General features: G+C 39.4%; 2 protein-coding genes across 2 annotated transcripts in view; one reads left to right on the top strand and one right to left on the bottom strand.

Moving 5' to 3' along the window:
* Nucleotides 1-11083, top strand: part of PDIA3 (protein disulfide isomerase family A member 3) — a 20635-nt gene extending 9552 nt beyond the window's left edge. Inside the window, exons 4-13 of the mRNA XM_006920429.3 lie at nt 2145-2252; nt 3374-3503; nt 6057-6173; nt 6482-6607; nt 7223-7405; nt 8385-8493; nt 9245-9373; nt 9898-9977; nt 10371-10428; nt 10639-11083. Coding sequence (XP_006920491.1) covers nt 2145-2252; nt 3374-3503; nt 6057-6173; nt 6482-6607; nt 7223-7405; nt 8385-8493; nt 9245-9373; nt 9898-9977; nt 10371-10428; nt 10639-10752 — 1154 coding nt within the window. The 3' untranslated portion in view covers nt 10753-11083. The remainder of the gene's footprint in view (nt 1-2144; nt 2253-3373; nt 3504-6056; nt 6174-6481; nt 6608-7222; nt 7406-8384; nt 8494-9244; nt 9374-9897; nt 9978-10370; nt 10429-10638) is intronic.
* Nucleotides 11084-12575: 1492 nt separating this feature from the next.
* ELL3 (elongation factor for RNA polymerase II 3) lies at nt 12576-15510 on the bottom strand. Its single transcript, XM_006920430.3, has 11 exons — nt 15260-15510; nt 14994-15029; nt 14529-14641; nt 14214-14415; nt 14045-14124; nt 13826-13901; nt 13471-13654; nt 13344-13386; nt 13054-13225; nt 12782-12826; nt 12576-12693 (listed from the first exon to the last, which is right to left on the bottom strand). Exons 1-11 carry the CDS (start codon nt 15389-15391, stop codon nt 12583-12585), a joined length of 1194 nt encoding a protein of 397 aa, XP_006920492.2. The 5' UTR covers nt 15392-15510; the 3' UTR covers nt 12576-12582.
* Between the last annotated feature and the right edge of the window lie 6 nt (nt 15511-15516).

The raw sequence follows: 15516 nt of genomic DNA, 5'->3' as shown, positions 1-15516 counted from the left end.
ACACCTAGACTGGCACATGTAGTAGATACTCAGTAACTCTCTGTTGAATGCATAAATAAGTATTTTGGCCTAACTGAGGTCATTTAGCCAACCCTCAAAATTTGATGTCTAAACACAAAAGGTAAAATTTTCATATTTTTTTCCTAAGTTCAAAATCATTAATGAAAAAAAATCATTAATGAAGAATTCATGTAACCATTCAGATTTTACTAGTTTAATTTAGTGTAGAGTTAGCAATTAGTTGTTAATATGGTTTTTCTGAAGTTGGACAGGTCTTATGTAAATTGTAGGTAAACCCAAACCAGACTGCTGCTGGGCAAATCTCCTCACTGAACTGCAACATAGATTTTTTTTAACTCAAGAATTCCTCAGCATCTGGCTAGGAGGTCAAATGTTTGGCTACTTCGGATAGATTATTTTGTCCACTTACTCCTCTATGCTGTTTGCCTTTCTGCTTAAATTGGTTACTCGGCACTCCCAGAGAATTTAAATACTCAGAGAGAAAAGTTACACTTTTCATCATAGCCCTAATAAGGTTCTTCATAATAATTTATATTGTGATACAATAATAACAGTCCCCTCAAAGACTAAACAATTCATATCCAATTTCAACTAATCTATTGATACAACCCCTCCTCTCTGAGAAATTGAAGAAAACGTTTAAAAGAAAAAAAAAAAATCCATGAATGGAGAGAGAAAAAGAAAAAAAAAAACTACCTTAGGAAAAAATGCAGAATAGGTTCAGTCATGTCAAAAGAGTTAAATAGTGTTCTGTCTCAACCAGTTTGCAAATCATTAGAGTATTTAGAAGAGAAAAAGGGATGAAAGAGGTAGAATATTATGGAGAAGTAGCACTGCCTCTGTCTGGCCTGTAAGCATTTTGAGCCTGTGAATGATTTTAGTGGACCCCGGAAGAAAGAATAATGGTCTGTCAACTAGACTTGAGGGAAAGAAAGATTTTTTTTTGTTTGTTTATGTGTGTGGTTATTATTACTACTAAACTATTTTACTTATCTACCCCATTTCACTTCAGTAGGAAAGTACGATTTGAATGGATCCTGTGTATGGTATGATTTGACCACTATATAGTTAAACTCCTATACAAGCTAGCTGAGTCATTGCACTTTCTGCTTTTAAAATTTAGTAAGGCTTCAAGTTACTCTTTGTGCTACTTGAGAATAAGAGATTTTTTATTTGCAAAATGGATGTTTCTTGGACTTACATGCTAGATATTGTTCTTAGAGCTAGGTATATATCAGTGACCAAAACAAACAAAAATCCCCACCTATTTAGAATTTATTTTGTGGTGGGGAGAGATAGATAAGGGTAGAGTGTATTAATTAGATGAGTGAAAAGTGCTATAGAGAAAAATAAACAGGGAAAGGAGGAGATAAGGGAGTTTTGGAGGTTGAATAGATTTTAGTTTACAATGGGATGGTCAGGGAAGGCTTCCTTAAGATAACATTTGAGTAAAGACCTAAAAGAGGTAAGGAAGGGAACCTGGCGAATGTCTGAGGAAAGAGAGTTCTAGGCAGAAAGGCATTATGTAATTTGTACCGTTATAAACACTTTACTACATTGCTGGTAGGTGTATAAATAGGTACAATCTCTTTGGGGGGCAGTTTAACAATTATAAATGTTTATGTTCTTTGACCCAGTGAATCCACTTCTAGGAATTTACCCTACAGATATACTCAATTATGTGCAAAATGACATTAGTATAAAGTTGTTTATTTTAGAATCATAATTGCAAGAAATTTAAAACAAACGTCTCAGTTGTGGCTGGTTAAATAAATTTTGGTACATGTATACAGTGAAACAGTATGTATAAAAAATATTGATGTAGCTCTTTATAGTGATATAAATAATCTCTGTATTAAATGACAAAATACAGAACAGCATGTAGGTATGCTGCCATTTGAGGAAAAATGGAGGAAAAGAATATATAATTACTCATTTATGCCTGATATGTCTGGAAGAATATACCAAAAAAACTGAAATCTTATACTTCAGGGAGGAAATTGGGTGACTAGGGATAAGGATGGGAAGAAAACTTTATTGTATATACTTGTGAACTTTGAATCAATGAATGATTATCTTCTCAAAAGTTATAAATGTGTTACTATGATCTTTTATCTTTTAAGATGGAATTGTCAGCCATCTGAAGAAGCAGGCAGGACCAGCTTCAGTTCCTCTCAGAACTGAGGAAGAATTTGAGAAGTTCATTAGTGATAAAGATGCTTCTGTGGTGGGTAAGTGGCAAATATTTGATTATGCCACGAAATCAACTTTGTTTCAAAAACCCTGTATGTCTAAGTAAACAACAAAGTTTAGGTAACATTAGGGGAAATCAAAAATAAAGTCACAGAATTAGCTCAGCATTACTATAATGTGGGGGAAAAGTGATGTCTTGAGTGACTTCTTAGAGATGTGAAGATTTAATTTCAATTAAAGGTCTAAAATAGGAATATCTTCAGCTTTTTCGATCACATCTTAAACTCTGAGCTTTAACTCAAATAATAGGGTAGTTAAGACTGAAAATAGGGTTGTAAGTGGGAGGATACAAGTAAATATAGACCTGTGGTTGCTGTTTTCACAGTCGTAGGGGAATTCAAATTTTAAGATTAAATCCTAGGATTTGTGTATATTTTTATAGCAATATTTGCTTTCTCAAGCATTGCTATATCTCATTTTATTCTTAAAATAACTTGAGCCAGTTAAACATATTCTACATGTTGCGTTTTCTTTGTTTTGTTTTAAATATTTGACTAAGTAAATTTAAACATTTAAGCTGTGTTTTTGCTCCCTTTAATCTCTTATAATAAAACTGGCTTTGTAGCAGTAGAAGATGGTTTATCATTTAAATTTGACTAAAAGCTACTTCTTATCATCTGGATTTTACTGAGTATATTTTACAATGAGTTAACCGCAAACACATTTATTAAACACTTATGTTTCATCCACTTTTCTAGACTTGATGTTCTAAAGACAGGAAAAAATATGGTGAAGTGATTTGCATTTATTTTGACATATTGCCTTATTTAATCCTTCTGATACTTGAAATAGTTTCTGAAACTTTGAGAAGTAAAGCAATTTGCACAAATTTATTCAATTGGTAAAAACTGAACTTGAACCCTAACAAATCTCCCTTGGCTCCTTCAAAAATGTTTTTTTAAGGGTAGAATAAGAATTCTCATCCTAAATATTTTGTCAAATTTCCTAGGTAGTCATAGCAAAGCAGACGCAGTCCTTTTGCCTACCTCGCTTTGCTTGTCTATAATAGAATAAAGGCTTTGAGAAATAGAAAAATTAAAAGTTTTGAATATGTCTCAGCATTTACTGTTTTTTCCTTGTGTTTGACATTTCTTTATAGGTTTTTTCAGTGATTTAGTCAGTGAAGCTCATTCAGAATTTCTAAAGGCAGCCAGCAACTTGAGAGATAACTACCGATTTGCACACAGCAGTATTGAGTCTCTGGTGAACAAGTATGATGATAATGGAGAGTAAGTGACGGAGATGAATGCCCTTGTAAATCTCTGGACCAAGTGTAATCATGTAAACTGATGATTTTTATGTCTGGTTTTTCCAAAAGGTTTGTTGAGTACTTGCTAGGCATTAAGCTAAGTGCTGGACACTGTTGCTGCCTTTGAGGGGCATCTAGTAGAGAGAAACAGTGAATATATGTAAAAACGTAAGTGTAGTGAGCATTATAATATAATGATAGGAATTTATACAGAGTGTGATAGAGTGATTTTTTCCTTTAAGGTAGCAAGTAGAATCAGAAAAATTAAGAGAGGTGACTCTCGAGGTGTGTATTGAAACATTAGTTTTTCCAGGCAAGTTTTGGCAGTCGGGATAAAAATTATTCCAGATAGAGCAGCAGGAGTGAAAGATGTGAAACACTCTAGACATGTGGGGGGCCTATAGTACTGCTTGAGCACTGTTATTTAATTGAGGTCATAGTGAAAGGTAAGGTTGGAGAGGTAAGCAGAGACAAAATAATAGAAGATGTTAAGTGCCATACAAAAGAGTTTATATTTCATATTTTAGATATTTGAGAGCCATCAAAAGACTTTGAACTGGAGAATAATGTGATTGATTTTGTGTTTCAGGAGAAAAGTCACTGGCACTCATGTGGCAGTTTAAAAGGGGAAATGTGGCAAGGCAGTCAAGAGAGTCTAAACTAAGGGTGCCATCTAAGAGTCTAAATTAAGGTAGTATTAGGGGCAATGGAGAGGAAGGAATGAGTATAAAAAATGTAAACAATAGGATTTGGTCCCTAGCCATGTATAAAAAAGATGAGACTAGAATTCAGGAAAAGTTCTGAACTAGAGATATTTATAGGTCAACCGTATGTAAATGATTATGGAAGCCTTTAGGCTAGACCACTCAGGGTAAGCATAGAAAGCTTTAAAAAAGAAATTGTGCCAAGGGCTTGTGTTATTCATATTTAACAAAATTCATAGTGTTTACTATGTGCCATTTACTATTAACTCATTTAATGCTCATAACAACCCAGTGTGGCATATCTATTATTACCCCGATTTTACAGAGGAGAAAGCACACAAAGAGATTAATTTGCCTAGCTTCACTCAAAAAGTGGTAGAACTAGGATTGAACCTAGAAAGTCTGGCTGCAGAGTTGGTAACCTTGATCATAAAGCTCTGCCTTTTAGATTGAGAGACGCCAGGTCTGTAAATGGATGTGGAGCCACTTGTGGCTTATTAAGTGTACCACATGTCAGCCTGTTAACCTTAGATTTGTTCATTGTGGCTGCTTCTCATGCTTGACATTTAAAGTGGTCTACCAGCTCCTGATCTTCATAGACCATATGTGAAAGGTGCCTTAAGGTCTTCATGTGTACACCAAGGCCATAATATCATTAAAGATCAACTGCCTTGTTTCTGTTTTTAAGAATGACTGCTCTGAAATTGGTAACTATACTTAAAAAACAAAACAAAACAAAAACAACAACAACTTAGCCCTGTTCACATTCTTGTTAGCCTTGCATGTTTTCTATTAGGTTCCCTTTTGCTATGTAGTGTCCCTGTGTTTTATGAAAATACCTGTTTTAATTAACATAAAGTTAATGGTTAATCCTGGAAGAGTGAGAGAATGATGTTAGGACTTAAAGGTGCTAAAGCCTAGCCAAAAACAAGTGAGATTGTATGTGGGAGTGTGTGTAATATAGGGAGGAGGAATGAAGGAGAAGCTAGAGGCAGGATATGAATAGTTAGAATAGTGATATTTTCTGAGAAAGCCGATATTAAATATAAACCTGTCACTCAGAACCAAATTGGGGTTCAGTTTTAGTTAAAAGTTTAGCTAGAAATTAAAGGAATTTGCTTCAGGTGTTCCAGTGGGATGAGGCAAGCTTGGCTTGAGTGGCAAAGTAGTGCTAATGAGAAAAATCTGTAAACTTGGTTTATTGGTATAGAGAAATCTAGAACAAAAGAATTTCTAATGAACTCAAGCCTCAAATATTATATATAATTGTATACCTACCTATAGTATTTTACAGCCAAGAGGATTCTTAAAAATATTTTCTCTAATGAAGTAATTTTCTTACTGTGTAGAATTGAATTTTCAAGGAAAGTTGCAGGCAAGGTACCTTCCAATAAGAGCAAGCTCCAGTTTATTTTATTGTACATATTGGGGCTTTGGGAATGTTGGGTTCTGTTTGTTATTGTTTTTCAAGGTTTCAAAATTAATCATCTACCCTCTTTGTACTCATGAAACATCTGTAGCTTAGAATTAAATTGATACCTGGTACAGGTCTTTTCTTGGTGGATCTAGAATTAGAACAAGTTCTCTTTTCAACCCAGGGTTTTTTAAACCCTCATACCCAATTATTGTATTTGAGATTTAGGTGGTTAGCATCTTAGTGTTCATAAGAAGGTCATGTTGCCAAGTCTATAGTCCCAGAAAAGAGTCCTTATGTGCTTAAATTAAATGGTGGTAGTAAAAGCGGCAGCAAGAGTAGATAGTCTGAGCTTTAAATAAAAGATGAGAGACAGTTATTCTGCTGTCTGCTTACTAAGATTTTTTTTTTTAAGGGGTATAACCTTGTTTCGTCCTTCACATCTGATGAACAAGTTTGAGGACAAGACTGTGGCATACACAGAACAGAAAATGACCAGTGGCAAGATTAAAAAATTTATCCAGGAAAATATGTGAGTACCTTTTTATACCTTGTTTGGGATTTCTTGGCTTCATTATATTTTGTTTACCTCAGTTATTAAACAGCTATGTTATGGATTAAATAGTCTCAATCAAGGAATTATAATGATAATAGTTGAAGTTTATATTAAAGCAGTAATGTGTAGGCTTTAGAACTCCTATTGACCTATAAGGTATATTACTCAGTACTCGTATATATGTTGAAAATTTCTTTCCTTTTTAAGTGTTTTCGGTTACTTTGTATAATTCCATAATACAGCTATAAACCAATCAAGTTTGATAATGGATTATTTCATTTCAGTTTTGGTATCTGCCCTCACATGACAGAAGACAATAAAGACTTGATACAGGGCAAGGACTTACTTACAGCTTACTATGATGTAGACTATGAAAAGAATGCAAAAGGTTCCAACTATTGGAGAAACAGGTAATAAGAGCCATTTACCTCCTTTGTAAACAAGTTTACCCAATGTGCAAACAGTTTCCTCTAACTATCCTGTTACCATGTGCGATATGAGAGCAGGTAAGAATAGGAACAGCTAGCTCTCAAAAATATTTGAATGCATAGGGACAAATAACATAAATTTTTTCTAAAATCTATTGGGCGTACCTTCCCTAAGTACTCCTTTACCTTGTGACATAGCTGATTCCTTACCTCCAAGTAAAAGATGCAGATGTGATCTCAAATATACTCTAAAACATTATGCCTACTTGCCCATTGAAACTCTCAGTGCATTTTATCCTTATAAATTTTCTTTTCATATTAGTCATTATGCCTTCAATAATTTACAGTTTTATATATCATTCAGTAGGAATGGATTATTTAATAGGGTACCATCAGTTTGTCAGTGAAGTTCAGGAAGACATTGGAGTACACCATAGTCCTGTGTCAATGCCCAAGAACACAAGTTCAGACTGATTCCAGAGGGCTACATGGACTGTAAAACTTAGTCTTTGCTTTCTAGACTCTTGCTTTCTTGGTTTCAGACATGTTTTACCACCCTGGTATAGTCTTGGCATAAATTTCTCTTGTTTCCCACAGGGTGATGATGGTGGCAAAGAAATTCCTGGATGCTGGGCATAAACTGAACTTTGCTGTAGCTAGCCGCAAAACCTTTAGCCATGAACTGTCCGATTTTGGTTTGGAAGGCACTGCTGGAGAGATTCCTGTTGTTGCTATCAGAACTGCAAAAGGAGAGAAGTTTGTCATGCAGGAGGAGTTCTCGTGAGTTAGCGTGGGTTTGGGATTTCTGCAAGAAAACTGCTAAAGCCTTTTACACTACTGAGAATTTATAAGGAAGAATGTTGGAATGTGGAGATAGGTCTTCTAGTCAAGACCTTTGACTTCCACTTTTCTCAATTATAGGTACTTTGAGGATCATGATCCTTAGTTCTGAAAACTAACAGAACGATGGCAGCTTGGAATTCTTCCATGGTTATTTCCACCCTGCCATTAGAAATAGTAAAACACTGGACAGTGTCTTTGAGATTGATATCATTTCAGACCAACCTAGTCCCCTCCCAACACTACAGAATGATTTTTCTTCTTGGAATACCACATTGGCCTAAAGTAAACTCAGGGAATTGGAGAGGTCTTCAAACTCCAGATAACTTTGACCTTCACTTTCTGAAATTTTGGGGGATCAAGACAAGAGAAAATGAGATACCACAAATAGGCACTGTTCTCTAGAGCAGGGGCCCCCAACTCCCTGGCTGTGGACCGATACTGGTCCATGGCCTGTTAGGAACCAGGCCGCACAGCAGGAGGTGAGTGGTGGGCGGCCAGCAAAGCTTCATTTGTGTTAGCAGCCGCTCCCCAGCATTAGCATCACCACCTCAGTTCCACTTCAGATCATTAGGCATTAGATTCTCATAGGCGCACCGGTCCCTGGTGCCAAAAAGGTTGGGGACCTCTGTGTCTAGAGCAACAAAATAAGACTAGTTCTTAGGCAGAATTGAATTTTCAGATGACCATTGTTTTCTTCCTTCTGTGCCCTTTCTAATACACAAAGACTACACTAGAAATACAAGGAGGTGATTGGTTTTTTTGTTCAGTAATTCTGCATATCGAGAGAGAAAACCCCTTTTTTTAGCTTCCAATTTCTAGTCTTGAAATTGAAGCTACAATATGTAGAAAGTATTCTTATATTTTAATCCTCTCAGTGGTGGGAGTAAATTAAGAAACCTGACCCTTCAATTGGCAGGCGTGATGGCAAGGCTCTTGAGAGATTCCTGCAGGATTACTTTGATGGCAACCTGAAGAGATACCTGAAGTCTGAGCCTATTCCAGAAAGCAACGACGGGCCCGTAAAGGTGAGGCTCTCACAGCCTCCCCAAGCCTCTACACAGCTGCCTCTTCTCATTTTTTTCCCAAAAATGCTGGGTTTAAGTGAAGACCTTGTTAGCTATCATGTTTTTTTTTGCTATAACCTCCCACTCCCAACCCCGAGTCATAAAATAAGTATTAGCAGAGCTTATAATGCTCAAAAGGGGCAGGAGTATAAATCCTTCATAGAATTTTCTGATGGTATTTATATCAGAGCTAGGTTACTCTTCGGGACAGAGCAAACTAACCCCTAAGAATAATTTTAAGGTTGTCGCCCTGAAATTATTTTAAGGAAGGATTGGGTAACACTTGATTCCTGTGACTTCCTTAACTTATTTGACAAGAGACAGAGATGGGAATTAGTCTACGGCCATGCCATCCTAAACAAGTCTGATCTTGGAAGCTAAGCAGGATTGGGCCTGGTTAGTACTAGGAAGACCAGGTGCTGTAGGCATAAAAAATTAATAAAAATTAAGAGGGATTGTAAGATGACAAGGTCCTTGCGATCTTTGAGGTCAACCAAGGGTTGCCTTGCATAAAAAAAAAAAGAGAGAGAGAGAGATGGGAATTAATTGGTTTCTGAGGGATGGCAACATTTTTAATACAGTCTCTCCATGTGATTTGGGTTTCAATGGCAACACATCAAGTTTTAGAGGGATTGGGTCCAGAAACAAATATAGCTCATGAATTTATTCTTCAACTCACCTTACCAACTAGAGAATCTTCTGTATTTTCCAGGTAGTAGTAGCAGAGAATTTTGATGAAATAGTGAATGATGTAAATAAAGATGTGCTGATTGAATTTTATGCTCCTTGGTGTGGCCACTGTAAGAATCTGGAGCCTAAGTATAAAGAACTGGGAGAGAAGGTATGTCTGAAGATAAATTTGGGTTGGGATGTTTACACACATACTTGCATTAGCTAATTAGTTACCCTGATTAGTTCAGCACCTATGTACTGATAGATTTTTTCATCTACTATACTCACTTTCTCCTGACTTCTCCCTAGTGTCTAACCTGTGCAGTGCTTTAACTTTACTCCTCAGACTCAATTTAGATAATGGTTAAAAGTATCTGGGCTTCTGAATTTTTGTGATGGCTTATATGAATCCATTATGTTCTTTCATCTTAAAACACTTATCTCTTATAATGTCTTATTTAGGCCAGGTAGTTTTAAAAGTGGCTGCATATAGAGTCTTAATATGGAACTGAGAGAGACCAGTGAAGCTTGTGAAAGGCTAGATACTACGTGCAAGTGTTAGTACTCTTCCCATCTAAGTAGCAAAACTTATCCAGGTGTTTGAAAATGCAGTTGTTTTAAGTTGTGAATTGACTAAGTGTTCCTTAGTCACTAAAAACTTGAAATTTAAAGATCGAACCTTTTTATTAACAGCTCAGAAAAGACCCAAATATTATCATAGCCAAGATGGATGCCACAGCCAATGATGTGCCTTCTCCATATGAAGTCAGAGGGTAAGTAGATTAAAAGCTAATAAAAGTGTCTAGGCACTTGGCAGGAAAAAAATAAACTTATAAACCATTTTTTTATTGGGTGTAAAAAAATAAACTTATAAACCATTTTTTATTGGTGCGGGGAGTTTTCATACTCCAGTTGAGCACAGAACCACTGATACCTTCCTTGTTTAGAGTTCTGCAGCATGGGCTCATATGACTGCCACAGATTTGGAGCTCTCCTATTCCTGAGTTTTGAAAGGATGTAGCCTAGCCACTGATGGAGACTGGTATCTGGTCTAATTAGAAATCATGAAGAGAAGTTATTGCCAAAAACAGTTATTGGGGAAGTGTATGTCAGAGTTACTCTGGAACCTAAAATTAGTCAACTCTTTTTTTTTCTTCTTTCTTCAGTTTTCCTACCATCTACTTCTCTCCAGCCAATAAGAAGCTAGATCCAAAGAAATATGAAGTAAGTGTATTGTCTCATCTCTCCACAAATAGATACACATACACACACTTGTACATATCTAGCTCTTTAAGTTTATTTAACTGGAAACTCAATTCTGATTGTCAATATATGTGGTTGTTGATGTTTTTACAAACTCAAGTCTTCCTATTGGGAAAAAACGCAGGGTTCTTTAAAAGGATAAGTTTTCAGAGTTATCTTTTCTGTTTTCAGGGTGGCCGTGAATTAAGTGATTTTATTAGCTATCTACAGCGAGAGGCTACAAACTCCCCTGTAATTCAAGAAGAGAAACCTAAGAAGAAGAAGAAGGCACAGGAGGATCTCTAAAGCAGCAGCCAAACATACCACTTTGTAAAAGGACTCTTCCACCAGAGCTGGGAACACCACTGGGGAGGACTGGGACCCAGATGAGATTATTACCTCTCAGGGCTGAGAGGACAGATGAATATTATCTGAATCCTGTTAAATTTTCTCTAAACTGTTTCTTAGCTGCACTGTTTATGGAACTACCAGGACCAGTTTATGTTCATGGTTTGGGGAAAAATTATTTGTGTTGGGAGGAATGTTGTGGGGGTGGGGAATTGAGTTGGGGGGTTATTTTCTAATTTTTTTTGTACATTTGGAACAGTGATAATAAATGAGCCCCCTTTAAACTGTCTTTTTTTCACAAGATGGGAAACCAAAGATTCTTTAGACCAGCACTGTACCAATTGAACTTTCTGCAGTAATGGAAATGTTCTATAATCTTCATTGTCTAGTACATGTAGCTATTGAACATTTGAAATGTGGCTATGAACTACATTTAAAATTTTTATTAAATAGTCACATATAGGGCTAGTGGCTGATATTGGTCAGTACAGCTGTAGACCAACTAACTGGGTCCATAGTTATCACCTGTAAATCCTTTCTAGATTTCATCACTTTCTATCCTTACATGTTTATTGCCCCAGCCTCTAGCCTGATAATTAGAATAAATGTTCAATAGCTACACGTACTTTTCTTGTTGGGCTCTGTTTCTGACCTTGTCCATGCCCTAAGGATGGGTTGCCATTTATCCTTGCCATGCAGCTGAGCATGTTTATACCTCCCAAGGGCTGTTGTCTGCCCAGAAATGCCCTGCATGGGTGTGGCATCAGGTTGGGGTTCTATCCAAGTTGTTTCAGTAACTGCTGACACTGCTGGGTGCAGCTCTCTTCCCCAAAGCCCAGGGTGTGGCCTATTAACCCCCCTCCAGTGGACTGGGAAAGGAAGAATCATCATTCCTACTTGTGATTGAAGTATCTGCTTTCTTCTGTAACAATGAGGAATGAAAAGGATAGAACTGGTATGATCTTTTATTCAAATGAATTGAACCATTTCCTTTCTTTTTGTAAGTCTAAATCTTATCCATGGTTATAGTTTTCAGTCACCGGAAAATTCCAGATGGGAGTCCTAATTGTAAGTGAACCTCAACTTGGATGTTTAGAAAAGGAGAACTTTATTCCTACTGTAATCTCTAGTTGTCAGTTATAAGACGGATTTGGTAGAGCCTTATAGCAAAATATATATAAGGATCAAACATGGTGCTTTAAAAAAGTAAAGATGCCTAGCCATAATCTTGGAGATTCTAAATTTTTAGTGAGCCCAGAAGTGGTTCAGATATATAGCCAGGGGTAAGAACCACTGCCTTGAAAAACTTAAGGAAAACATAAACTTATACAAAGGACACAAATAGTTTTAATTTTTTAGCCATGTCTGTAAAAGAATTCACTTTTAGTACATTATATCCAGGTGTATTACAGTTCCTTTACCTCTGTCCCCAAGAGTTTTGATTGTTTCTTTAGAGAGGCTACCAGGCTAAATTCTAATGTCCTCAAGGTTTCTCATCCTAGAACTGGTGTCATTTCTCAGGATTTGAAAATGATCTGACTGAACTAAGGGTGAAGAAGCCAAGCCTCTGCTGCTTTTCCTAGTCTGCTGGTCACAGCTGTGGAGTGTTGGCATTGTGCCCACACCCTAAAAATTAAAATGTCAAGAATGAAAAAGAAACCTAGAGCAGCTCTCCTACTTGCCACCATTGACTCAGCAATAAGAAGAGCAGACGATTATACTATAGTTTGTAGCTGCTTCGTTCCTTCTTATCTCACTGGGAAGAGGGTCAAAAGCCCTTTGACCACTTCAGCTGCCTCTGTTCTTTTCCTCAAACTCCAGGATGAGACCTTTAATGTGGGACAATTTCAGATGCAGGTACTCACAGCGACGCTTTTCTTCCCTGTAACCTGGATGCCGCTGCAGAGAAAAAGCATCCATGTCAAAATATATATATATTTTAAATCCATTTCTACCTTCTTGCTACCATTCCCAGACCTTGTCTTACCTTTCTGAACCTTTTATATTCATGAACTATCTTTTCTTCCAGCACCTGAAAAAAAGAAAATGCTAGCACCAAGTTTAACCTTAAGAAAAAAGCTCCAGTTCTCTGAAGGGAAATAACTTCCCTTCTCATGCTACCAAATGATACAGACTAATTTTTCTCTTGAAACAGGCCCCCTTGTCACTTTTGTCACTGAACAAACACAAGTGTGTGGGCAGTTAGTAGGGAATTTATAGCCAGTAGAGCTGGAAAGCCAGCCTGTGTCCAGTCCTTACCTTGTATTCTGGAGTTCCCCGCTGAACTCTCTTGATCTCTGCTCCCAACTCCATGAACTTTTGGCTTGCAGCCCCAACTCTAGCATGCAGGATGCGGTATTCAGCATAATCTGTCTCAAAGTCCTTCTCATAAGCATGTCGCTGCTCTGTACTGTGGATGGCCCCATATTGCCTGCCAGGAGCAGAGTTACCATTTTCAACTTTATTGTCCCAAAAGCTTCCAGCTCCCAGGAAGTTTATGTTAATATATGCACAAGGTTTAATAAAATTGAAAATGGCAGGGGACTCACAGGAGGTAATCTGGTACCTCTTCAGGGCTTGGGTATTCAGAGTCTGTGAAGGAAGCAAGAAGAAATGAAGGTGACTATTGGCCCTTTTTTTCCACACAATGGCAGTTTTACCTTCTTATTAACTCACTTGCTTGAACTGAGGGACTGTGCTCCAGCCTAGGGCCCATGACTTCGTGTGTATCTTCTTGGTCCCAATCTTCTCCCTCATGGAGGTCCTCGCTGAGCAGCCCTTGTAAGGGACTTTGAGCTAGAGGCAGAGTTCTGAGCCTCTTTTCTCTTAGCTCTATAGTGGCCGCAGGCGCTGGACGTTTCTGTTGGGGAAAATATCTTATTAACGGTATGTCAGAAGCTTATTCTGCCCTTCTCTTGAAAATTACTTCCATATAATGATCTCTGGGAACATCAAAATGAAGGCTTCCAATTTTTAAGTTTTAGTTTGATTGGACAAAGCTCTCTGAAAAATCCTTGCTATTACAACTTACCTTGCTCAGATGTTTCTGGCCAGCAGAGGAAGGCAGTGCCTGATCAGGCTCTCTGTTTGGAAGATGGGTCTGGTTCCTAGAGTATTTGAAAAGGGAATGGGAGAAATGAAGACTAGGATAGGAAGTAGGGCTAGATTTCTTATTACGGCATTTAGGGTGGAGATTCGAGGAAGGCAATACCAGGGCTTCCTAGATTATTCCCACCCTACCCCCAAGTACCTCACTTCCCACTGTGCCATGTGTTCCCTCGAGGATCCTAGGAGTGACTCTCCTTGGCTGCTTGCTGATGGATCTGGCACCTGGCAGGGAAAGTAGCAGGGGCACTTGGCTCCCTAGGCTTCAGGCTTTACCCCACCTTATCCCAGCTCCCTCCAGTTTCTTGCCTTACCTCTTCTAGTGTCACCTGTGGTTGTGAACCTGTGTCTCCTTCAGAATAGTCTCCCACGTTCTGCCAGTTCTTAGGATCTCTGGCATCTTCAGTCAGGTTGTGTTCCTGAACTAAAGATGGGGCTGGGATAGAATCCATGGCTGCCCAAATAGTGAGGCGGTCCCTGAGTGGGCCCAGGCAGTGGAGGCGGTTAGGCCCAGATCTGAAAAAGGATGGTGAAAAAAACCCAGGAGGGCAAACTTTTAAGTACCTCTATACATTCTCTTCCTGGACTTATCACAAACTCTCACCTGCTACCTGTCTGTTCCCCCTTACCTGCCTAAGCGTTGGTACACAAGATCCAAGCCACCACCAGGGCCCTCCTGGCCACACTGGGACACTATGAAGGAGAAGAGGCAGGACCAGCCACGGCCTGGGAACCTCAGATACTGGGGGTGAAAGGAGACGGTAAGCCCCACGAAGTTAGCCCCTCCCCCTCCCGCCAATGCCATTTCTCCCTGAGCCAGCCTAAGGCTGAAGATGGGTCCCACGAGACTCGTTAGCACACCAGGTGCAGCTGCGCCTGAGTTCCCAGGAGGTTGAAAGGGTACGGTCTCTTCAACCATAGCCTCCTGGGACCACAACCCCAGCAGCCCCCTCACCCCATTTGAGGTTCAGTTCTCGGAACTTCTTCAGACCGTGACTGCTCTCAGCCTCCCGCCCTGACAGTACCTTTCTTGAGCCCGCGTCTGTTCTTCCCCGCACCCTGCATCCTTTACCACACCCCAGGCCTGCACTTACCCCTCGGTTGCCTTGGAAAGCGATCACTGGCCGAAACTGCAGAGAGAACACAGACGCGAGTTTAGCGCTGGTGAAGCGGCGTCCGCAGAATCCTGCGCTGGATGCTCGGAGGGACCTGCCTCGCGGGCTTCACTTGGAGAAGTGGGGAGGCCGGAGCCTGAAAATGCCGCCCTCCAGCGCCAGGTCCCTTCGCCAGGGTCTCCGGCTGAGGCACGAGGTCCGGAGGAGTAGGGGCTAGGGAAGATGGAACCCGGGGTCGGCCGCACCTGTTGTCGCTGACACTCTTGCAGCTCCCGCAGCGCCGCATCGTTGAACCTGAGCAGCAGGAGGCTGGTCCGGGCAGGGGGGGTGAAGCAGAGCCGGAGCTTTCCACTCAGAAACTCCTGGGGTCCCGCCATGCCCACGTGGTTGAGCGCAAGCAGAACTGGAGCCACAGGCAAGGGACACCACCACTGCCTTCGCCGTGCAGGGCTAGACTTGCACAGCCGGTAGCCCAGGTCGGCCCCGCCCCCGACAGGATCCC

The sequence above is a fragment of the Pteropus alecto genome, unplaced genomic scaffold (genome assembly GCF_000325575.1).
Source record: "Pteropus alecto unplaced genomic scaffold, ASM32557v1 scaffold86, whole genome shotgun sequence".
NCBI classification, from domain to species: Eukaryota; Metazoa; Chordata; class Mammalia; order Chiroptera; family Pteropodidae; genus Pteropus; species Pteropus alecto.
This window is presented reverse-complemented; position numbering and strand designations above follow the sequence as displayed.

Excerpts from the sequence above, each read along its gene's own strand:
- ELL3 (XM_006920430.3), bottom strand. The coding sequence starts at position 15,391 with ATGGCGGGACCCCAGGAGTTTCTGAGTGGAAAGCTCCGGCTCTGCTTC. Across the intron at positions 14,642-14,993 it reads CTTTCCAAGGCAACCGAGGG|TATCTGAGGTTCCCAGGCCG; the intron begins GTAAGTGCAGGC and ends TTTCACCCCCAG. Across the intron at positions 13,387-13,470 it reads CAGTCCCTCAGTTCAAGCAA|ACTCTGAATACCCAAGCCCT; the intron begins GTGAGTTAATAA and ends CTTCCTTCACAG.